At 43.4% G+C, this 24,748-nt stretch overlaps 1 protein-coding gene across 1 annotated transcript in view; it reads left to right on the forward strand.

The window, feature by feature from the left end:
- Nucleotides 1–24,748, forward strand: part of RALGPS1 (Ral GEF with PH domain and SH3 binding motif 1) — a 245,490-nt gene that overhangs the window by 182,360 nt on the left and 38,382 nt on the right. Inside the window, exons 7-8 of the mRNA XM_070955902.1 lie at nt 15,242–15,379; nt 17,307–17,400. Of these exons, the coding sequence (XP_070812003.1) occupies nt 15,242–15,379; nt 17,307–17,400 (232 nt within the window). The remainder of the gene's footprint in view (nt 1–15,241; nt 15,380–17,306; nt 17,401–24,748) is intronic.

Here is a 24,748-nt window from a genome sequence, read left to right on the forward strand (position 1 = left end):
TTTAACAGTTCTGCAATTAAGAAATAAAGATCCTAATAACTCTAAGCATTTATTAGAGGTTAAGTCATTAATCCTGTACTAGAACACAAACTAATACAAGAAGATACAGATTGGTTGATCTTATAAACAGAAAGCAGACAGTATAGGAACGCAAAGCCAAATAGTTACTCTTATTTTTTTCTGAATAAAACCCAACAAGCGAGCGAGTTTCTGCATTTTTGCAATCAACCTAGACGAAAATTATACGTGAGGATGCCTGGGACATGCAGGCTATGTCCGTAGACGGCTTCCTATGAAACCAGACCTTAGATCTTATAAGGCCTTTTTTTTTTTTTTTAATAGATTGCTGGCCTGTTTTGAAATAGGTCAGGATTAATCATGGAAGGATAAACGTCCAGCTATTTTGTGTGGGGGGGGGGGGAGATGGAAAGGAGCCGGTTGAAGTCATTGGCCATGGTCCGTCGAGCAGATGGAATTAATTTTCAAACGCACTCCGGAGTCAATTTGTAGGGTTTACTTTTGAGTGAAGCCTAGCTCGGTCTGGATAATCATCACGGCATTCTTGGGTCTATTGGTACCAAATTCTGTCTCCAACAGAAGCTCTACTTCTGTAGCAACAAGCCACGAAAAAGATGGAGACATGCAGGCGAGAAACATTTTTTTTCCCTTCGGTCTGTTTCATTCAGGGTCGTCCTCAGTACCAGATGCTCTATCCCAAGCCCCAAGCATGAAATTATGCAAGCATGTCTTATATTAAAAAAAATAATAATCTGCAATTGTTACCAGCTGATGCGAAGCCCTGGCTGGCTAAAGGAGCCATCCTCCTTCCTGAGACAGAGTCAGGAGCAGGGTTTTCAGTAGGTAACAGCTGTCCATCATGGAATCGGACATTATTGAATTGTAAGGCTGAAAGGGACGTTGAAGGTCTTCTAGTCCCTTTGCTCAAGCAGGAGAGCCTACTGTCAGGTTTCGATGCTATCTCAAAATAAATGAATTTCCAAACTGCCGATCTTTAAGGAAATTTTCTCTTTATTCGAGCACGGCAATCTGATCCTGGCTCTTTCGCGGTCAGTACTGACCTTTGCCCCCCCCAATCCCTCCCTTTCCGATCCCCAATTCTCTGCTTCTCATTGGCTATCTTCCAAGTCCCTTTCCTGATCTCTTCTTTGTCAGATCACAGGAATGTCTCCCCCCCTCTCCCATCTCCGAGGAGACAGAATCTTCAAAGGGATTTAGTAGGCAAAAGTTCAAGTTTCTCCTCTCTTTATATATGTCAGTGCTGGGACGCTGACACCTACATCATTCCGGACAAATGGTTGTCCAGTTTCTCCAGGGATAATGGAGCAATTCTGGAGGGAAGCCGTTCTACCTGCCTAGAGAAGACAAACAAGTGGAAATGGCAACCAAAATTAATTTTTGGAGAAAACAAACTTTAGAATAGAATAACAAGAGTTGGAAGGGACCTTGGAGGTCTTCTAGTCCAACCCCCTGCTTAGACAGGAAAGCCTACACCATTTCAGACAAATGGCTGTCCAGTCTCTTCTTAAAAACTTCCAGTGTTGGAGCATCCACAACTTCTGGAGGCCAGTTGTTCCACTGATCAATTGTTCTAACTGTTGGGAAATTTCTACTTAGTTCTAAATTGCTTCTCTCCTTGATGAGTTTCCACCCATTGCTTCTTGTCCTGCCTTCAGGTGCTTTGGAGAATAGCTTGATTCCCTCTTCTTTGGGGCAGCCCCTGAGATACTGGAAGACTGCTATCATGTCTCCCCTAGTCCTTCTTTTCATTAAACTAGACATACCCAGTTCCTGCAACCGTTCTTCATATGCTTTAGCCTCCCGTCCCCTAATCATCTTTGTGGCTCTTCTCTGCACTCTTCCTAGAGTCTCAGCACCTTTGATTCAAGCGTTTTCTAATAATATTTTTTGTTGTTGCAGTTAACTTTTGTTGCAAGTCTTAAGAATATTTTGGTCACTATTTCATACAGACCTACCAGAGAGGATGTCACTCAACTGTTTTACTCAATGGGTCAAACAGCTTTTCTGTTTAAAAAAATCAGTGTCCCAGTTTGGGGAAGGGGGAAAGGAAGAGGAGGAGGAGGAGGAGAAGGAGGATCCTGGGGTCCTTGGTACTCTCTGTGCTTGGCTGCTTTCATGTCGCATGTTTCATGACCCAACTAGGTAACATCTTCAATGCTAGAAGGAGGTGCAAGAACCCCACTCCCTTCTAGCACTGATGATGTTACCTAGTTGGGTCATGAAACGTCCACCAAAAAAAACCCCGACCCCCCCACCAAGCTCAGAGAGCACCAAGTACGCCACAGTTCAACCTTGAGCTACAAATATTCTCTTTTATCAAAATTGAAAACAGACCCAGCCACGGGTCCAGATGCAACCAGTTCTTAAAGAACTGAGCTGGAAAATAGCAGGGTTTTTTTTTTAAAACAAAAACAGATTAAGCCCAGGTGGAAACCATCGGACTTTTGCCCTTGCATATATTGGAGATCAAGTGATGCTATTTCAGTGGCAACAGCGCGATAGTGCGCTAGAATCCCTGTATACTAGCTATGGTATGGTTAATAAATATGACCTTCAGTTTGGAAGATCTTAAAAAGAAATGTGATTAGGGATTCAAGTTAAAAACGAGTAACCCAGTGATGGCAAACCGTTTTGGCCAAACCAGAACACGCGTGCACATGTAGTGCATGTGAGTGCGCCGGAGCACCGGAAACCCGGAGACCAGCTGGCTGGTGCGCGCATGCCTGTTTTTTGGCCGGAAAACATCCCCAAAAATGACCCAAATAACCAGAAGAGCAGCTGGCGACGGCGTGCGTGCCCACAGAGAGGGCTCTGCCCCCTTTGGTACGTGTGCCATAGGTTCGCCATCACGGGAGTAACCGGTAGTCCTTGACTTTCGATCGCGATCGAGCGCCAAACTTTTTGCTGCAAAGTGAAACATTTGTTAAGTGAGTTTTGCCTCATTTTGCAACCTTTCTGTTGTGACCTAGGCTTCGTGAGTCATGAAAACACACGAGTAGTCCCAAAAACCTCTTTTATTGCAAAAGCTGTGAATTATGTTCATTCACAGCTGAGTCCCAATTAGTTGCAAAAAGTCCTTCGGAAGAAGTCCTTCGGGATAATCACCCACCTTTATTTCCCTTGACACTCTGCCAAAGACCTACTTGGCAAAGCCACACAGAGTCCAGAATCAAACAGAGATGCCGACTGGGAACAGAATTAACAACGTTGCTTTCCTGCAAAGAGCCCACATGCCTTTGCTCCTCTTTTAAGCCTTATGGGAGTGGCCAATCATCTCCAGGCCTTACTCCTGAGTCATCCCTTTTGTTTCAACTGTTCTTGCCTTTTGGCAGCTCTGCACATGTGCGCACTAGGAACAGGCTCCTCCTGTTCCTCTGCCTCTCTGATGTCCGACTCTGGAGGCTCCGGAGTCCGTGCATAACTCCCAGATCCTAGCCCCATCTCTGCCTCTGACGCAGAGCCCTCGTCCGAGCCTTCCCCAGATTCCAGGACTGGCCCATGTTCCTCCCCAGCCTCCTCACTGTCTGACTCCGCTGCCAGCTCCGCAGGCTGCTGGCGGACCACGACACTTTCTTGCCCCAGTGAATTGCCTGCAGTCGTTCAGTTGTTCAGCGAATCTGGCTCCCCCATTTGACCTTGCTTGTCAGAAAGTCACCGAAAAGGGCCACGCAACCCCGGCCGGAGAGTGCAACTGTCACGAGTACAAGTCAGTTGCCAAGCACCTGAATTTTGATCGCGTGTCCCCGGGGATGCTGCAAGGGTCGTAAGTGTGAGAAACGGTCATCAATCCCTTTTTTTTAGTGCCGTGGCAACTTTGAACTGTCCACTTGAGAGAACTGTTGTACCGATGATAATCAATGGATCATTTATTTGAACCAGGCTGCAAATTTTAAGTCCAACTTTTGAGACTTAAATTTTTAATTCAAGGTTGTTAATTAGGCTTAGAATTAAAATATACTTTCATGAGAATGGCTCTGAGACGTCCATTCATGTGCTAGTCATTCTTTTGTTCTGTCCAAGACGAAGTGATGGATCCAGAAAGGCATATATGGCAATTCTGCATTCCCCCCCCATCCACCCCCCCTATACAAAATATCCTTTCAAGCATAATTATTGTCCTGGAAATGACTTTGGCGTTTCTGAAGTTCCTGCAGCTGTTTTGGACCAAAGATCCCAGCTAAACAAATGAGGTAAACATAAGTCACCGATGTGCAGATTAAACTACCAAAACTGATTTCAGCTTTCTGTTTATACGAAGCATTCTTTCGGCATTGTCTAATTGCAAGTACGCAGGGATTATAGTAGTGACTAAGAAGCGTATTAATTTTCCCAAACCTTTTTGGGATAGAAAAAAATAATAATAAAATTGTTCCGCGGATGAATGCTGCTTAAGGGTAGGGTGGAAAAAAATGTAGTGTTTTTTTTTAAAATAACGGTAAAAAGTAAAAGTTCCCCTCGCACATATGTGCTAGTCATTCCCGACTCTAGGGGGTGGTGCTCATCTCCGTTTCAAAGCCGAAGAGCCAGCGCTGTCCGAAGACGTCTCCGTGGTCATGTGGCCGGCATGACTCAATGCCAATGCTATTTGGCAATGCTATTTTTTTACTTGCATTTTTTTACCAGCTTTCGAACTGCTAGGTTGGCAGAAGCTGGGACAAGCAACGGGAGCTCACCCTGTTACACAGCACTAGCGATTCGAACCGCTGAACTGCCGACCTTTCGATTGACAAGCTCAACGTCTTAGCCACTGAGCCACCACGTCCCTAATAACAGTGGTATCTAGGCCCTATTAGCAGTAGGAGATAACGCAACCATTGGAAGGGATATTGAGGTTACAAAGAATGGGTCTTTGAGTTGCCTTAATTTAAGATATCACTGTTAATATAATACTGTAATATACTACCCTCTCTTATTGGTATCATTATTATGATTAATATTACTCTGTTCTTTTGCATGTACACTTCTGTACCGAAGACAAATTCCTTGTGTATCCAATCACTCTTGGCCAATAAAGATTACTCTACTCTACTCTACTCTACTCTACTCTACTCTATAGGAGTTAGCATTAGCAGTGCCAACTGTACGCCAAATATTATGGAAAATACGTCTCATGACCGCAGAGTGTTTCAGTTTGTTGGTATCAGATTTTACTTCTACCATTCAGAATAACAGAGTGGGAAGGGACCTTGGAGGTCCTCTAGTCCAACCCCATTTTCACGCAGGAGACCCTATACCATTTCAGACAAGTGGCTGTCCAATTGCTTCTTAAAAACCTCCAGAGTGGGAGCACCCACAACTTCGGGAGGCAAGTTGTTCCATAGATTAATTGTTTATCTATCTATCTATCTATCTATCTATCTATCTATCTATCTATCTATCTATCATCTATCTATCATCTATTTACAGTATCTATCTATCTGTCTATCTGTCTATCTATCTATCTATCTATCTATCTATCTATCTATCTATCTATCATCCTTTCTACCTATCTATCAATCATCCTATCTCTCTCTCTCTCTCATCTGTCTGTCTATTTGTCTATCTATCTATCTATCTATCTATCTATCTATCTATCTATCTATCTATCTAATCTATCATCCTACCAACTACCTACCAACCTACCTATCTATCAATCATCCTATCTCTCTCTCTATCTCTCTCTCTCTATCATCTGTCTATCTATCTATCTATCTATCTATCTATCTATCTATCTATCTATCTATTTATCTATATCTATCTATCTATCATCTATCAATCATCTATATGTCTACATCTATCTATCTATCTATCTATCTATCTATCTATCTATCTATCTATCTATCTATCTATCTGTCTATCTGTCATCCTACCTACCTACCTACCTACCTATCATCCTTCCTACCTACCTACCTACCTACCTACCTACCTACCTATCTATCATCTATCTATCTATCTCATGTAAGACTTTAGAATTTGGTTTCTTTCTTTTACCGTACCTATGTAGTTGCTTCTCTTTACTCTTTTGTGGCAGTAGATTAAAGGGGAAAAAAAATATATCTCGCTTTATTTATTCAAGCTTTGCTGACTGATTCCATTCCTCTGACTACCGGGGGTGGCCTAATGGATCCCACGTTACAGATTCTTACCAGCTTTGGCAAAACTGCCCCGTTCATTTGCACCCCCCACCCCCACCCCAAATACCCCCAATCCTACCAAGATTAATCAGGCTGTCGATTCTTCTCCGCAGGAAAGTTTTTTCCTGCCCCTCCCTTAATCCATGGAACCCTTCCTCTAAATTTCTTCAGACCGAGGAGACCACAGATTTCTTGGCTTCGTATTCTGACTCTTTGCTAACTTTCTGAAAACGGTGCCTCTGGTTTTGCAAACTGTCGATGCTGGGCATTTTTTGGGGGGTGGGGGTCAGGGTTTGTGCACGGATCACTCAAATTGGCCATTGAGAAACAATTCTTTTTTTTGAGGGCTCTTCAATGTGGAAAAGATTCTGAATGAATAATATACAGTTGGAGCCAAAGCTAATCTCAAAGTTATGGTGGGGTTTTTATATTTTCCTTCTCGTTCTTCTATTAAAGCCCTGTAATTTTTGCTTTTTCTCAAAGAGGGGAATAATTGGCAAAAAGATCATTTTTCCCTCCAGTGGTTTGAATGCGTCAGTTGGAACACGTCAACTGGATATGTTGGCTGGACAATTCCAAAGAATGCCGGGCTTGTAGCAAACGGGAGGTAACGCCAGACAACCATAAGGTGGCTTTTGTGATAAGCAGTCCTTGGCGACGGTTTCTGGATGCTGAGTGAGAACGTTGTTGTTAAGTGAGTTTCTCCCCCTTTTACGACCTTTTCTTGCCACGGTTGTCTTAATGAATCGCTACAGTCGTTAAGTTAGGAATACGGTGGGTAAGTGAATACGCCTTTCCCGTCGACTTCGCTTCTCGGAAGGCCACAAATGATCCCAGGACACTGTAACCGTCATAAATACGAGTCAGTTGCCAAGTATTTAAATTTTGATGACGTGACCATTGGGATGCTGCAATGATCCTCCTTTTCCTCCTCCTCTTCTCCATAAAACCTCTTCCCTCCTAGCACTGATGACATTACCTAGGTGGGTTATGAAACGTCTGCAAGAAAATCACCAAGCTCAGAAAGCACCGAGGACCCCACAATCTTCCTTCTCCTCCTCCTTTTCACTCTCCTCTCATTCATCTGACAATTTGTCCTTCGTTTATGGCCGGCAATTGCAAAAGAGATCACTTTCAAGAGAGATCCTGGGTTCAAGTGACCAGCATAACTTCGAGAAGCTTTAATGATCACCCAGCTGAGAACGTGATGGTCAAATTACAAATCCTTCCTACTATTCTATTCTATTCTATTCTATTCTATTCTATTCTATTCTATTCTATTCTATTCTATTCTACTCTACTCTACTCTACTCTACTCTACTCTACTCTACTCTACTCTATTCTCTTCCATTTTCTCTTCTTTCTCTTCTCTTCTCTTCTCTTCTCTTCTCTTCCCTATCCATTATTCTATTCTATTCTATTCTATTCTATTCTATTCTATTCTATTCTATTCTATTCTATTCTATTCTATTCTACTCTACTCTACTCTACTCTACTCTACTCTACTCTACTCTACTCTACTCTCTTCCATTTTCTCTTCTCTTCTCTTCTCTTCTCTTCTCTTCTCTTCTCTTCTCTTCTCTTCTCTTCTCTTCTCTTCTCTTCTCTATCCTATCCATTATTCTATTCTATTCTATTCTATTCTATTCTATTCTATTCTATTCTATTCTATTCTATTCTATTCTATTCTATTCTATTCTATTCTATTCTCTACTCTACTCTACTCTACTCTACTCTACTCTACTCTACTCTACTCTTAAGAAGGAAGACAATTCATGGAATCGCAGATGGTCGAAGAAGCCCACGGCTTCCTTCCTAAGCGCCCCCCCCCCAAAAAAATTTCACTCACTAATGAAAACATGTGTGGCTGCCCACATATCGCCCAGCTGATTGTCTGTCTCGAGCAGTCATGAAGTAGGATTTGCCTAGAGATGGAAAATATTTCCGTCTGTGGAGGCAGCTGCCCATGAGCTCACTTTTCTGGAAAGGATCCCGATGGCTTTTTCTTCTTAAGGGAGTCCTTTCCCCTCACTCCTCTCCTCCCCCCCCCCCACCCCTCCGCATAAAATAAAATCTCGCCTGTTCTCCACACAGTAGCATGTTTAAGAGCCAGGAGTTTAGAAATCAACCTTGCCATGCTTTCTTTGGCACCCCCGAAAGGTTCTGGCTCTGGCTTCGGCCAAAGTCTCCACGTCAAGCAATTCTGTCTTTTCGAGGGAATTGTTCAGTTGATGCGAACATGGCCTCCTTTTCAAAACATCCTCCTCCTGCAATATAAACACTGCTCGGTTTTAATCAATCCCCTCCCACCCCAGGACAGATATTCTTGTGGCAAACCCTGGAAAGTTATCAGAATAACAAAAGAGATGGAAGGGGCCTCGGAGGTCTTCCAGTCCAACCAGCTCAAGCAGGAAACCCTGTAACTCTTCAGACAAATGACTGTCCAGTCTCTTCTTCTTGTTGTTGTTAGTTGCGAAGTCGTGTCCGACCCATCGCGACCCCATGGACAACCTTCCTCCAGGCCTTCCTGTCCTCTACCATCCTCTGGAGTCCATTTAAGCTCACACCGACTGCTTCAATGACTCCATCCAGCCACCTCCTTCTCTGCCGTCCCTTTCTTCTTCTTTTGCCCTCCATCGTTCCCAGCATTAGGCTCTTCTCCAGTGAGTCCTTCCTCCTCATTAGGTGGCCAAAGTATTTGAGCTTCATCTTCAGGATCTGGCCTTCTAAAGAGCAGTCAGGGTTGATCTCCTCTAGGACTGACCGGTTGGATCACCTTGCAGTCCAAGGGACTCGCAGGAGTCTTCTCCAGCACCAGAGTTCAAAGCCTTGGTAGTACAAGGGTTTAAGGCACCCTGTTATTAAGCTGCTTAAGACCAGCTGCCTGCAATTACTGCAGGGTTCGAATCTCGCCAAGGCTCAAGGTTGACTCAGCCTTCCATCCTTTCTAAGGTAGGTGAAATGAGGACCCAGTTTGTGGGGGCAATAAGCTGACTTTGTATAAAATATACAAAAGGATGAAGGCTATTGCTGAGCACATTGTAAGCCGCCCTGAGTCTTCGGAGAAGGGCGGCATATAAATCAAATTAAAAAAAAAAAAAAAAAAAAAGGCCTCCATTCTTTGGCGCTCAGCCTTTCTTATGGTCCAACTTTCCCAGCCATCCATTGCAACTGGGAAAACCATCGCCTTGACTATACGCACTTTTGTTGGCAGGGTGATGCCTCTGCTTTTTAATATGCTGTCTAGATTTGCCACAGCTTTCCTCCCCAGGAGCAAGCATCTTTTAAATTTCTTGGCTGAAGTCCCCATCTGCAGTGATCTTGGAGCCCAGGAAAATAAGATCTGTCACTACCTCCATTTCTTCCCCATCTATTTGCCAGGAATTGAGAGGGCCAGACGCCATGATCTTAGTTTTCTTTATGTTGAGTTTCAAGCCAACTTTTGCACTCTCCTTCTTCACCCGCATCAAGAGGCTCTTTAGTTCCTCTTTGCTTTCTGCCATTAGAGTGGTATCATTGGCATATCTGAGGTTGTTGATATTTCTCCCGGCAATCTTAAGTGAAGTCTCTTCTTTACGCACAACTTTGTTCCACTGATTAATTGTACTAACTGTCAGAAAATTTCTCCTTAGTTCTAGATTGGATCTGTCCTTTATTATATTTATTTATTTTATTAGTCATATTTCTATGCCGCCCACTCTCCGAGGACTCTGGGCGGCTTACACCAAAGAACAGTATACTAAATAGCATATTGCCCCCCAACAATCTGGGTCCTCATTTTACCCACCTCGGAAGGAGGGAAGGCTGAGTCAACCTTGAACCGGTGAGATTTGATCCGCTGATCTGCTGAACTAGCAGTCAGCTGAAGTAGCTGCAGTACTGCACTCTAACCACTGCGCCACCTCGGCTCTTCCATCCGTTGCTTCTTGTCCTGCCTTCAGGTGCTTTGGAGAACAGGTCGACCCCCCTCTTCTTTGGGGGCAGCTCCTCAAATATTGGAAGACTGCTATCTTCTGGAAAACAGACCCACAACTTTCCTGAAGTATGCCTTGCAGTTTGGGGTTTTTAAAAGGAAATCTGGCCTGCCTTGTTGCGATCTTTAAATTGTATCCCCCGTTTGAAGCCGTTTCCGTCCGTCGACATTTTAACCGTGTTAGGCCCGAAACCTCAGATCAAGGCAAGCGAGTGGAACCTCCCTCTATGGCAAAGTAATGAAGATACAAACTCAGCATTTCCTCTAGAGATGAACTGGAGTTAATTGGTTCAGGGGAGGGAGGCTAATGAAGGCTTCTCAGTGTTTTGGCATCTGTGTGGTTTCGGTCTGGAATCGTAGCCAATGGAAAGGACCACCAACCCCCTATTAAAAAGACGGTGATGTGGGCTACAAAAATGTACGAGAACATGGGGGAAAAAAGGGACTCGGTCAAAATCAGCCGGTAAACCACAAAGCTATGTAAACCTGGGCGTTTTCTATGTAAGCCACAATGTCCTTTAACAGCAGTAATAAGAAATGTATGTGTATCTGGAGGACTATCAAAAAAAAAAATGTTTAGATGCTTTATCCTGATTTGGCTGGGCAAATATGCACCCCTCATTCCCAGGTCTTAAATACTGCAGAATCAACGGCCAAGTGGTCGCTTCGCTCCAAACTGTTGCAGCCTCACTCTGCATCTTGCAGACAAAGAGGGGAATCAACCTCTTCTCCAAAGCACCTGAAGGCAGGACAAGAAGCAACAGATGGAAACTAATCAAGGAGAGAAGCAACCTGGAATTAAGGAGAAACTTCTTAACAGCGAGGACAATTAACCAGTGGAACGTCTTACCTCCAGAAGTTGTGAATGCTCCAACACTGGAAGTTTTGAAGAAGTTATCGGACACCCCGTTTCTCTGAAATAGTATAGAGTCTCCGTGCCTAAGCAGGGGCTTGGACCAGTGGTGGGTTCCTCCCAGTTCCGCCTGGTTCCGCAGAGCCGATAGCGGTGACGATATGACGTCACCGAACTGGTTCTGCCCCCCCACCCCTCGCGTTATTCTTACCTTTTATTTGGCCCCACCCCCACTCTATTGCTGCCTCCTGAGTCCCAGCTGATGGCTAGAGGGAAAAGAAAACTGTTTAAACTCTTGCCGCGGGGCTTCAAAGGGCCGCCCTACAGCTGATCAATGTTAAAAGAAAACAAATGTGTAGACCGGTGCCTGCAAAAATAAATGGGTAGATCAGTACAGCTCTGCAAGCAGTTAAAAGCCTGGTAGACCAGTACCTCTGCTAAATCCTAAATAATTGTCACATGACCATCAAATCACGCCCACAAAATAAGCCACGCCCACAGAACCGGTAGTAAAAAATTTTAGAACCCATCCCTGGGTTGGACTACTTGGACTCCAAGCTCCCATCCAATTCTGCTACTCTATTACTCTTACACCTTAGCGACAAGCTTCGAGGGGGGAGGGTGAAAATGTGGCTGTTCCTTGCCCTCCCTTTTGCCTTTGTATGAATTTTTTGCCCGCTGCATTCCCAAGCAACGCCGTTGTGTGGCACCCACCCACCCGTTCGAGAGAATACAAGCATTAATTATGAACGGCTTGAAAAAAAATGAAGGATGCCAGCCAGGTTCCAAAAGAGCTGCTCCTTTCATCACTTTGTATGAAGAGGGCACCGTTCCAGTTTGGCAAAAGCACAAGGGAAAAGAATAAAAAAAATAAATAAACAAAAACCCAACCAGTACAGAAGATTTTTCTCAGAGCAAGAGCAGCTTTGGTGTGACAGGCAATTTTACTGATGCAAAAGCGCATGGAGAGTAGAGGAAAACCGTCCTTCTGAATGGAGAAACTTTGCCGAAGAATTACAATTAAATATTAAAATAAAATTATACTCACTCTGTCAAGGACCTTGGGAGTACTCATCTCCAACCGTCTTAAGTGCCAGAGCTCACTGTTAACAGCGTTGCCAAAAAGGCACTAAGAGTTGTTAACATAATTTTGCGAAGCTTTTTCTCTGGTAACACTGTACCGCTAACTAGGGCATACAAAACCTTTGCCAGACCAATTCTCGAATACAGCTCGTCTGCCTGGAACCCACACTGTATATCAGACATTAATACAATCGAGCGGGTCCAGAGGTATTTCACGAGAAGAGTCCTCCACTCCTCTGCTCACAATAGAAGCCCTTATGCCACCAGGCTTGAAATTTTGGGCTTGGACAATCTGGAACTGCGCCGCCTGCGGTCCGATCTAAGCATAGTACACAAAATTGTCTGCTACAACCTCCTACCTGTCAACGACTACTTCAGCTTCAACTGCAATAACACACGGGCAAACAATCTATACAAACTCAAGGAAAACCGCTCCAAACTCGATTGCAGAAAATACGACTTCAGCAACAGAGTGGTCAATGCCTGGAACGCATTACCTGATTCTTGTTACATCCTCAAACCCCCATAGCTTCAACCTTAAACTGTCTACCGTGGACCTCACCCCATTCCTAAGAGGTCCGTAAAGGGGGGGCGTGCATAAGCGCACCAGTGTGTCTACCGTCCCTGTCCTACTGTCCCCATTTATTTGTACTCATTTCATGTGCTCATGTCCATGTTTATACCTATACCTATTATCTCGTACGTGTTTGACAAACTAAATAAAATAAAAAATAAAATAAAATAAAAATATACTGCATAGCGATAGGCAGAACACGATTCAAGTAGAGGAAGAAAACAAAATTGGTGTACCGGTGTATATATAGCTGGTTAATGGATTTTATTTTCCTATTTGCTACTCCTTTGCAGCACGGACTATAGATCCGTGATGGCGAACCCATGGCACGCGTGCCACAGGTGGCATGTTGAGTCACATCGCCTGGCACGCCAGCTCAGCTCTGGCGCCAGCTGATTTCCATTCCCACCCCACTCCAGGGGAAGGATACTGTAAAATCTCCATTCCCACCCCACTCCAGGGGAAGGATACTTCAAAATCCCCATTTCCTCCCAATCAGCCGGGACTCGGGAGGCCGAGAATAGATGGGGGCGGGGCCAGCCAGAGGTGGTATTTACCGGTTCTCCGAACTACTCAAAATTTCCGCTACCGGTTCTCCAGAACTGGTCAGAACCTGCTGTAACCCACCTCTGCTTAGGATGTTTTGGAAGGCTGTCTTTTACTGGTTTCTTTTCGGAGAGAGATAGCTGAAATTCTCCCGTAAAAGTGGTGGTAGTGGGCAGAATCTCGATACCAATTCTATAAGTCAGCAGAAGATCAGAGGCAAGATTTAACTCGAGCGAGTCTTGAAGCGTCCCCCAATTGATTGACGTCCCCAAATGAGGATGAGTTAGCATAAGGTTTTGTGAATCCGCTGAGGTTTCCGGAATGTTGCTAATAATACTAAATAGCAAGACCATCCATGCGAGCTGTTTAGCAGCTGTAGTTTCATCTGTTTCGGTTGTAACAGGGGGCGGTTGTATCTTCTGCAGCTTTCCTTCTAACACCAGCTGCCTCCCGAATTGGACACCAATTTTTTCATTCCCAAACGGTTCGTGCTCGGATTATGTTTCTTTAGGAACGATGTAGACAAATGCTTAAGACAAGATAGTCCGTGGTTTACTAGCAGTTCTTTTGGACATCTGTCATTATTTTATCAGCTATATGTGATGACGTTAGTTCCAACTTTATCAACTTTATGAAGGCTGGTTAATAATGAAGTTAACAAAGGCTGGAGGTTAAACCCCAGGAAGGATGCTTGAAATTTTAAGTAGTTCGGAGAACCGGTAGCGGAAATTTTGAGTAGAACCGGCAAATACTACCTCTGGCTGGCCCCAGAGTGGGGTGGGAATGGATTTTTTGCAATATCCTCCCCCCCCCCAGGAGTGGGGAGGGAATGGGGATTTTGCAGTATCCTTCCCCTGGAGTGGGGTGGGAATGGAGATTTTGCAGTATCCTTCCCCTGCCACACCCATCAAGCCACGCCACGCCTACCAAGCCACGCCCACAGAAAAGGTAGTAAAAAAAATGAATTTCACCATGGGCCTGTTCCCAGTGTGCGCATGCACAGAGCTGCCAGGAGAAGGGAACAGCTAAGGAACAAGGGTCGACTCAGGAGTAAAGCCACAGGTGGACGGTGAATGGCCCCTCCCATAGGGAATAAAAGAGGAGCGAAAGGGGAGGGGAGTTTGCAGGAGACAATTAGTTCAATTCATTAGAGTGAAGATCTATTCCTGACTTCTTGCCAAGTATTGTCTACTACAATAAACTACAATAAAAGGGGGTTTTATTAGGACGAGGAGTTGGCTTCGTGCTTTTGGGAAGCCTAGGTCAGAGCAATGGTGGACTTCCAATATTTTAGGGGCTGCCCCCAAGAAAAGGGGGACAACCTATTCTCCGAAGCACCTGAAGGCAGGACAAGAAGCAACGGATGGAAACTTATCAAGGAGAAAAGCAACTTAGAACTAAGGAGAAAATTCCTGACAGTGAGAACAATTCATCAGTAGAACAACTTCCCAGCAGAAGTTGTAGGTGTTCCCTCACTGGAGGTTTTGAAGAAGAAACTGGACTGCCATTTGTCCAGAATGGTGTAGGGCCATGATAGCGAACCTATGGCACGCGTGTCACAGGTGGCACACGGAGCCATGTCGCCTGGCACGCCAGCTTAACTCCAGGAGTCTCTGGAGGCTGGGGACAGCAAAAAACATCACTTCCTGTCCAACTGGAAGTTGGGAAACGAGCCGTTTCGGGCCTCCGAGGGGGTGGGGAAGACTGTTTTCGCCCTCCCCAGATGCATAGAGAGGATCTGGAGCCAGGTGAGAAAGAAAAACGGGCCATCACACGCCAAGAGCGGGGGACGGGTGGGGGGGTTGCGCACGCATGTGCGGGGCGGGGCACATAGAATTATGGGTGTGGGCATGCACGCGCGTGAACCTCCCCTGCCCCCCCTTCCTGGCACATGATGGCAAAAAGGTTAGCCATCACTGGTGTAGGGTTTCCTGTCTGAGCAAATCTAATCCATCACGGTTGGATTAGAAGACCTCCAAGATTTCTTCCAACTCTTGTTATTCTGTTAAGTCGGTTGCAACTATATAGACTAAATGTGATCTCATCTCTTTTAATTTTAGGGATTTATCTCCTGGACTTAATCTACATCGATTCAGCCTATCCAGCTTCCGGCAGCATCATGGAGAACGAACAAAGATCTAATCAAATGAACAACATTCTCCGAATCATTGCTGATTTGCAAGTCTCTTGCAGCTACGGTTGGTAAATTTGCTCCCTCGTCCGTGTTAACCAGCTTAGTAAATTAGAATCAGATGTCTCCCTTATGTGAGAGTTGGCCTTGAAGTTTAACCTTCTGTGCTGCTCAGTCATTTGGTTTCCACCATCTTGTATACATTATTAGTTCTAGGCAATTAGATTTTATTGTCTTGGTGGCGAGGTTTGCAGATGTCTGTATGTGGGTCAGTGGTGAAGGGATATGTTTCCCTTTTTATTTTACGGATAAATCCCATTGCAGATATTGGTTATAACTTCATCAACTATATAAACTTGGTTGTAAACTTTATCTGCTCCATGAGCTGGGCATCCCTTTGGTTTAGCTTCTCTTCCGATTTTAGGGGACCCCCGTTCTTTTTCTCCCGTGTTACATGCTGACCTAAGCTGTGAGTTGTTTTTGAGCTTTCCCAGATTCAGGTTTCTGAACTTCCACTTAATAGCGATAGCGTCTTAGACTTATATACCGCTTCCAGCCTTCTCTAAGCAGTTGACAGAGTCAGCATATTGCTCCCCCAATGATCTGGGTCCTCGATTTACCGACCTTGGGAAGACGGAAGGCTGAATTAACCTTGAACTACTCAGGCTTGAACTGCTGGCAGTCAGCAGAATTAGCCTGCAGTACTGCATTCTAACCACTGCACCACCATGGCAGTAGAGTAGAGTAGAGTAAAATAGGGTAGGATAAAGTACAGTAAAACAAAATTAGAATTAGAATTAGAATTAGAATTAGAATTAGAATTAGAATTAGAATTAGAATTAGAATTAGAATTAGAATTAGAATTAGAATTAGAATTAGAATTAGACTATGGAATGGAATGGAATGGAATGGAATGGAATGCAATGGAATGCAATGGAATGGAAGTAGAGTAGAATAGAGAATAGAATAGGAGTGGAGTGGAATGGAATGGAATGGAATGGAATGGAATGGAATGCAATGGAATGCAATGGAATGGAAGTAGAGTAGAATAGAGAATAGAATAGGAGTGGAGTGGAATGGAATGGAATGGAATGGAATATGAATTATGAATGGAATGGAATATGAATTATGAATAGAGTAGAGTAGAGTAGAATAGAGAATAGAATAGAATAGGAGTGGAGTGGAGTGGAATATGAATTATGAATCGAGTAGAATAGAATAGAATAGAATAGAATAGAATAGAATAGAATAGAATAGAATAGAATAGAATAGAATAGAATAGAATAGGAGCGGAATGGAATGGAATGGAATGGAATGGAATGGAATGGAATATGAATTATGAATAGAGTAGAGTAGAGTAGAATAGAGAATAGAATAGGAGTGGAATGGAATGGAATATGAATTATGAATAGAGTAAAGTAGAATAGAATAGAATAGAATAGAATAGAATAGAATAGAATAGAATAGAATAGAATAGAATAGAATAGAATAGAATAGAATAGAATAGAATAGAATAGAATAGAATAGGAGTGGAATGGAATGGAATGGAGTGGAGTGGAATGGAATGGAATGGAATGGAATGGAATGGAATGGAATGGAATAGAATAGAATAGAAGTGGAATGGAATAGAATTATGAATTATGAATTATGAATTATGAATTATGAATTATGAATTATGAATTGAATAGAGAATAGAGAATAGAAAATAGACTTATGTACCGCTTCACAGTGCTTTACAGCCCTCTCTAAGCAATTTACAGAGTCAGCATATTTGCCCCCAACAATCTGGGCTGTTGTAGTCGTAAGTCAAGGACTACTGTATGATGCTCAGTGAAATTCTGAGTCTTGATGGATAATTTTGGGTGGTCGTTCAGAATAGATGGGGGCGGGCGAGTTTCAGCCTCTTGCTGCCAAAAACTCCTTTTCTTCATAACGGTTTTGAGATCTAAATACATTTTCTTTCTTTTTTTGGGGGGGGGGGGTCGTCACTGCAGATCACCTTCTAATGTTACCCCACGTGCAAAAATACTTGAAGTCCGTCCGGTATATTGAAGAGCTTCAAAAATTTGTGGAAGACGACAACTACAAGTAAGTAACAATTGCTACACTTCAGCTGACTTCACAAGGTGTGGGGGCCGGAGAGAAATATAGTCTAGCCATCTACTTGGAGGATGGGAGGGGAACACTTTAAAAAAATTATCTCTGGCAAGGAAATTAAACGTTTTTTTAAAAAAATAGTATCGACGATCTAAGTGACATTTCAGATCATTTCCGAAATAAAACCGTTTCTTCCAAAACGAGGGATTATTTCTCTGAAGGCTTGTAATAAAAACTTGGTTCTGTCGAAAGAAACTCAGTGAGTGAGACAGCTAGACTAGACTGACAAATCCTTCGTTGAATTTTCTGTAGTCATCACATATGGTCTCGTAAGTGATTCAGGCTGTCGCACCGTTTGAGAGCTGATCTTCATTAAGCAAACCCAAAAAATAAAAAAAAACCCGACAATCTCCACCACCACCACGACAAAAAAAAAAAAAAAAATCTCAATTGCTTTATGAGTGGGCGGCTGACGGGCTTGGGTGTACATGACACATTTCCGCAAGGGTGGTAAAATCCCCGTCGCTTGGAAAGGAAGCTGCGGCACGAAACGCTTGGGAAGAAAGACATTCTTCTCTGAATCCCAGCCCAGAAATCCTTTGGTGCATGGGGATTTCAAAATATCAGTAGTCCCCGACTTACGACAGCCCGTTTAGTAACCGTTCAAAGTTACAACAGAACGTAGAACATAAAATGACGAGTTGGAAGGGACCTTGGGGGCTTCTGGTCCAACCTCCTGCTCGAGCAGGAGACCTTATACAATTTCAGACAAATCGTTGCCCAATCGATGGGCAAGGGTGGATGAGCCTTGGTGGCGCAGCGGACTAAGTGCTGTTATGTAGCACTTAGCTGCCAGCTGCCTGCAATTAGCGCGAGTTCAAATCTCACCAGGCTCAAGGTTGACTCAGCCTTCCATCCTTCCGAGGTAGGTAAATTGAGGACCCGGATTGTGGGGGCAATAAGCTGACTTTGTAGAAACACTGCTTATGGGGGGGTCCAAAAGCCCTAATAAGCAGGTATATACAAGAGCCTTGGTAGTACAAGGGTTTAAGGCACCCTGTTATTAAGCTGGTTATTAAGACCAGCTGCCTGCAATTACTGCAGGGTTCGAATCTCGCCAAGGCTCAAGGTCAGCCTTCCATCCTTTCTAAGATAGGTAAATTGAGGACCCAGTTTGTGGGGGCAATAAGCTGACTTTGTATAAAATATACAAAAGGATGAAGGCTATTGCTGAGCACATTGTAAGCCGCCCTGAGTCTTCGGAGAAGGGCGGCATATAAATCAAATTAAAAAAAAAAAAAAAGAATGAAGGCTATTGCTATAAGTGCATTGTAAGCCGCCCTGAGTCTTCGGAGGAGGGCAGCATATAAATTAAACTAATAAATTGAATTGAACTAATAAATATCCAACACCTTCTTAAAAAGAACGAATCTGAGTAAGGGTATGGCTAGCTGATGAGAGCTAAATAGCTTGAAATAGATCTATACTAGTCTCCCTTTATTTCTTTATCAGCAAATATAAACTTGATACAAAATAGTTTGTCATGAAAGCGACTGCTTGAGGGCTCCTGGATTGGAGCTGAAAGGCAAAAGGGAAGCAGGATGCTCCCTCCCACATATTGGGGTAGACCAGGTGCTTCGACAGAAAAAACACTTAATATGTAAATATGTATATATAGAGAGAAGGGGGAGGGAGGGATGATAGGTAGGTAGGTAGGCAGGTAGGTAGGTAGATAGATAGATAGATAGATAGATAGATAGATAGATAGATAGATAGATAGATAGATAGGGATGGATGGATGGATGGATGGATGGATGGATGGATGGATGGATGGATGGATGGATGGATAATAGATGATATATATCAGGGGTGAAATCCAGCAGGTTCTGACAGGTTCTGGAGAACCGGTAGCGGAAATTTTGAGCAGTTCAGAGAACCGGCAAATGCTACCTCTCGCTGGCCCTAGAGTGGGGTGGGAATGGAGATTTTGCAATATCCTTCCCCTGCCACGTCCACCAAGATATACCCACAGAATCGGTAGTAAAAAAAATTCAGATTTCACCACTGATATATATGTATATAGAGAGAGAGGAGGGAGGGAGGGAGGGAGAGGGAGGGATGATAGATAGATAGATAGATAGATAGATAGATAGATAGATAGATAGATAGATAGATAGATAGATAGATAGATAGATGATAGATAGAAAGAAAGATAGATAGATAAATAGATGATAGATATGGATGATAGATATATTTATATAGAGAGAGAGGGGGGGGAGGGAGGGATGATAGATAGATAGATAGATAGATAGATAGATAGATAGATAGATAGATAGATATGGATGGATGATAGATGATAAATTTATATATATATATGTATATGTATATAGAGAGAGGGGGAGGGAGAGATGATAGGTAGATGAGAGAGAGAGAGAGATGGATGGATGATGGATGGATGATAGAGAGATAGCTAGATAGGATGAGAGAGAGAGAGAGAGAGAGAGAGGATAGAGAGATAGATGATAGACGGATGATAGATACATCGAGAGAGGAAAGAGAAAGGAGAGATGATTGAGAGACAGGCAGACAAACAGACACAAAGAGGGAGAGAGAGGGAGAGAGATAATACTTATCTATGAGATGCAAAATAGTCAGCATTCATTTTGCTTTCTCTTCCCCGTCGCCTGTTCTCCTTCTTAAGGCACAGTTTTTATTTTTCAAGTTTTATTTATTTATTTTTTTAATCTTAACTTCTCGGGGGGTGGGTTGTTTGTTTTGAGATTGTCGGGTTTTTTTAAAGCCAGAAGTTTGGCACAGCTTTTTTTCCTGTAAGACTTGGCCTTGCCGTGCCAGTTTTGTGCACAACCTCCGTCGGTTGTGTTGGCTCGCCAAGTGATTGCGGGTGTCGTTTGGGATCTTAACCCCTTGTCAATTTTGCAGGGTTGTTGTGGGGGGGGGAGCTTCGTAGGCCTTGGGAAGCATTCTTCAGGCAGTAGTGAAATGTGTATCATCGCAGCCGGTGTGAGTCTTGTGTTGAGCTCTCTCGGCTGGATGCCAGAAGCCACATTGCTTAATTTAATTCTTGGACCGAGTTCCACATTCATGCGCGATGTTAAGATTACATATACAGTAGGGGTTGGTTGTTTTTTTTTTTCTTTTTATTAGCTTGGATATTCTGCGTGGAACATAACATAACAAAGGGGGTTCTCTAAATATTTAGGGCCATGACATAATTTTTGGAAACGAGACAGAACATGAGTAATTTTTTTTTTTCCTCTCTTTCTCTCGCAAAAACACATTTTAAACCCCATGGAGGCTATTGCTAGCAACAGTGAGCTCTGTTTACATGTATTTTCCTAGAGGTCATCCAGCAGGCTTCCTTTTGATCTGAAAAATCCATGTCTTGATTAAATGTGCTGATTCTTTCCTTCCTTCCTTCCTTCCTTCTTTCCTTCCTTCCTTCCTTTCTTTCTCCTTCTTTCTTCCTTTCTTCCTTCCTTCCCTCCCTCCCCCCTCCCTCCTTCTTTCTTTCTTTCTTTCTTCCTTCCTTCCTTCCCTCCCTCCCCCCTCCCTCCTTCTTTCTTTCTTTCTTTCTTCCTTCCTACCCTCCCTCCCCCTCCCTCCCTCTTTCTTTCTTTCTTTCTTTCTTTCTTTCTTTCTTTCTTTCTTCCTTCCTTCCCTCCCTCCCTCCCCCCTCCCTCCTTCTTTCTTTCTTTCTTCCTTCCTTCCCTCCCTCCCTCCCTCCTTCTTTCTTTCTTTCTTTCTTTCTTTCTTCTTTCCTTCCTTCCTTTCTTTCTTTCTCCTTCTTTCTTCCTTCCTTCCCTTCCTCCCTCCCTCCCCCCCTCCCTCCTTCTTTCTTTCTTTCTTTCTTTCTTCCTTCCTTCCTTACTTACTTATTTCCCTCCCTCCCTCCCTCCCTCTTTCTTTCTTTCTTTCTTTCTTCCTTCCTTCCTTCCTTCCTTTCTTTCTCCTTCTTTCTTCCTTTCTTCCTTCCTTCCCTCCCTCCCCCCTCCCTCCTTCTTTCTTTCTTTCTTTCTTCCTTCCTTCCCTCCCTCCCCCCCTCCCTCCTTCTTTCTTTCTTTCTTCCTTCCTACCCTCCCTCCCCCTCCCTCCCTCTTTCTTTCTTTCTTTCTTTCTTTCTTTCTTTCTTTCTTCCTTCCTTCCCTCCCTCCCTCCCTCCCTCCCCCCCTCCCTCCTTCTTTCTTTCTTTCTTCCTTCCTTCCCTCCCTCCCTCCTTCTTTCTTTCTTTCTTTCTTTTCTTTCTTTCTTTCTTCTTTCCTTCCTTCCTTTCTTTCTTTCTCCTTCTTTCTTCCTTCCTTCCTTCCCTTCCTCCCTCCCTCCCTCCCTCCCCCCTCCCTCCTTCTTTCTTTCTTTCTTTCTTTCTTCCTTCTTTACTTACTTACTTACTTACTTACTTATTTCCCTCCCTCCCTCCCTCCCTCCCTCCCTCTTTCTTTCTTTCTTTCTTTCTTTCTTTCTTTCTTTCTTTCTTTCTTTCTTTCTTTCTTTCTTTCTTTCTTTCTTTCTTTCTTTCTTTCTGCAAGATAGATAAAAAGCCATATGTTCTTACTGGATATAAATGTAAATAATGATCCTGCTAACAAAACAGTTAATTATGAATATTTAAAAATAAAGAGCAGGAGCCGGACGATAAAAGCTAAGAGTAAAGACAAAAGTCGATGCAGAAAGTTGTAAAATTGTATATATCTGTTGTTAGTATTGTATTTTAACGTCTGATGTAAGTGTGTGTGTTTTTGTTTGTTTGTTTTTTTGGTCTCTTGACTTCTTTTGCTATTGTGTGTTTGGTTTTAAACTGTACAATACTCAAAAAAAAATATTTAAAAAAAAAAAAGAAAGCCATATGTTCTAGCTCGTAGGAGGGACACGGGAAAAGTTTTACAAAAAGGAGAAGGGGAAAAAAAAGGAATAAGAAATACGGAAGATCGTGTGTCTTGTTTTAACTACAAGTCGTTTTCAACTGACGGCCAAAATCGAACCGTTGTAAGTCAAGGGCTTACCTGTATTCAACGAGAACTCTTTTAATCTTGGGCAACGTAATTTTTAATCAGAATAGAGCTGGAAAAGGACCTTGGAGGTCTTCTAGTCCAGCCCCCTGCTCCAGCAGGAGAAGCATCTACCATTCCAGACAAGGGACTGTCTATGTCTCTTGTTAAAAGGCTCCAGTGATGCAGCACCCACAACTTCTGGTGGCAAGCTGTTCCACTGGTTAATTGTCCTCACCGTTAGGAAGCTTCTCCTTAATTCCAGGTGGCTTCTCTCCTTGATGAGTTCCCATCCTTTTGCTTCTTGACTTCTTCATCATCTCCAGTGCTGTGTAAGGTGTATATCTCTGTGGAGACGGGTTTGTGGTTTATCCTTATTTTCAGGAATCCGGTTGATTTTTAAGACTCGCTTATATACTAAATGTTCTGTCTGAGAAGCTACGGTTTCTGTTTCCACCTTAACTGCCCCTCGAGCATCTGCAGAACCAATCACCCAGTCCTGCCTATGTAAGCATTGCTATTTTTCTATCTTTTTTCTTTTTTTTTTTTGCAATTGTGCTGATCTTGGACCAACCACTTATTTCTTTCCATTGCTTCCATCTTCCGATCCCCAGCCGGTTTTTTTTCCTTCCCAAGACTCCTTTCCCAAACTAACAGCTTCTCTTTGGCGAGGGCCGGAGACGCCCGTCTCCTTATAGATCGTTTTCTCAGCAGTCCAGCTCTTGTCTCGGGTTTCCCGCAAGCAAAAGTTGCGATTATTTCCCCCCCAAAAAATGTATTGTTATAATTATAGTTTTCTTGGTGCATTCGAGAAAACCCAGATGTTTTTTGTGTCTAAGGTGGGACTAGAATTCACCGTCTCCTGGGGATTGGCCCCAAATTCACTGAGCCATCTTTCATGCATGCCTAAGACGGGACTAGAACTCACCAGCTCCTGGTTTCCAGCCTCATGGCTTAACCACTAGACATTGAAATAAGCAGGATGCTTTCTGACCATCTCAAGTGGGTGTAGAAGAGATGAATTCCCGGGGTCACATGATCCCCTTTTGGGACCCTCTGAACAAGCAAAATCAATGGGGAAGCCAGACTCACTTAACAACCATGCTACTCACTTAACAACCGCCGTGGTTCGCTTAACGACGGTGGCAAGAAAGTTCGTAAAATGGGGCAACTTCACCACTGCTGTCAAGTTTCCGAAAGATGCCCTAATTAACTCATGAGCCATGATCCAAACTTCAAAGGAAATATATTCATTTATTAGGAGCAACATTCCGGCAATACTCGGATGCAGTTAGGACTGATCCTATGTAGATTTACGTTCCCCTATGACCCTGTCTCTCCCCTCCTCTCTGGCCATGTCATAAATCACATTCTCCAATTAACCACTTTGGCTGGCTGTGAAACCTAACACCCTCCTTCTGATTGCGGTCAGGAAGAATGTATGGAATGCACTTCAGTTAGGGAAATCAATCAGCTCTATCAGTTCTCCCTCCCTCCTGCTCATGGCAACTTGAAAGCTTTGCAAGTTGACAACTGCCTTGCTTAGCCATGGAAACTTTGGGCTCGATTGGTGGGTCGTTAAACGAGGACTGCCCGTAGTGAGGGAAGACCAGAACGTTAGGATCGATGACAGACTGGTAAAATTGCCAAAACAGCTATTAAAACTGCCTGGAAAAGTTGCAGAATTAATTTCAGGCTGCCAAAAGGAAAATGCCCCTTTTGGGAAACCGAGGAGGTTGCTTCACATCAAGCATTAATTCCATTCGAAAGAGGTGTTTTGCCTTGTACGTGTGTGAGTCACGCCGTGTAATTTTTATTTGCTCTGACTGAAATGTCAAACACACTCCAACTTCAACTCCATGCAGAGTGTCTATTTTTCCTCTTATAGTTTAAAAACATTGCATTTGAAAAGAGATTGCTAAAAGAAAGTCAGACATGGGAGATGATTTTAAAATACCCTCCTATTTCTCTCTCTCTTCTCTCTCTTTTCTCTCTCTCTCTCTCTCTCTCTCTCTTTCTCCTTTTCTCTCTCCTCTCTCTCTCTCTCTCCTTTTCTCTCTCCTCTCTCTTCCCTCTCTTTTCTTTCTCTCTTTTTCTCCTTTTCTCTCTCCTCTCTCTCTTCTTTTCTTTCTCCTCTCTCTCTCCTTTTCTCTCTCCTCTCTCTTCCTTCTCTTTTCTTTCTTTCTCTCTCTCTTTCTCCTTTTCTCTCCTCTCTCTTTCTCTCTCTCCTTGTCTCTTTCTCTCTCTCCCTGTCTCTATTTTCTGTGTCTCTTTTTCTCCCTTCTCTTTCTCCTTTCTTTCTCTCCTTGTTTCTTTTTTTTTCTCTCTCTCTCTCT

This window comes from Pituophis catenifer, unplaced genomic scaffold (assembly GCF_029215685.1).
Source record: "Pituophis catenifer annectens isolate HBS135680 unplaced genomic scaffold, rPitCat1.0.hap2 SCAF_17, whole genome shotgun sequence".
Classification (NCBI taxonomy): Eukaryota; Metazoa; Chordata; class Lepidosauria; order Squamata; family Colubridae; genus Pituophis; species Pituophis catenifer.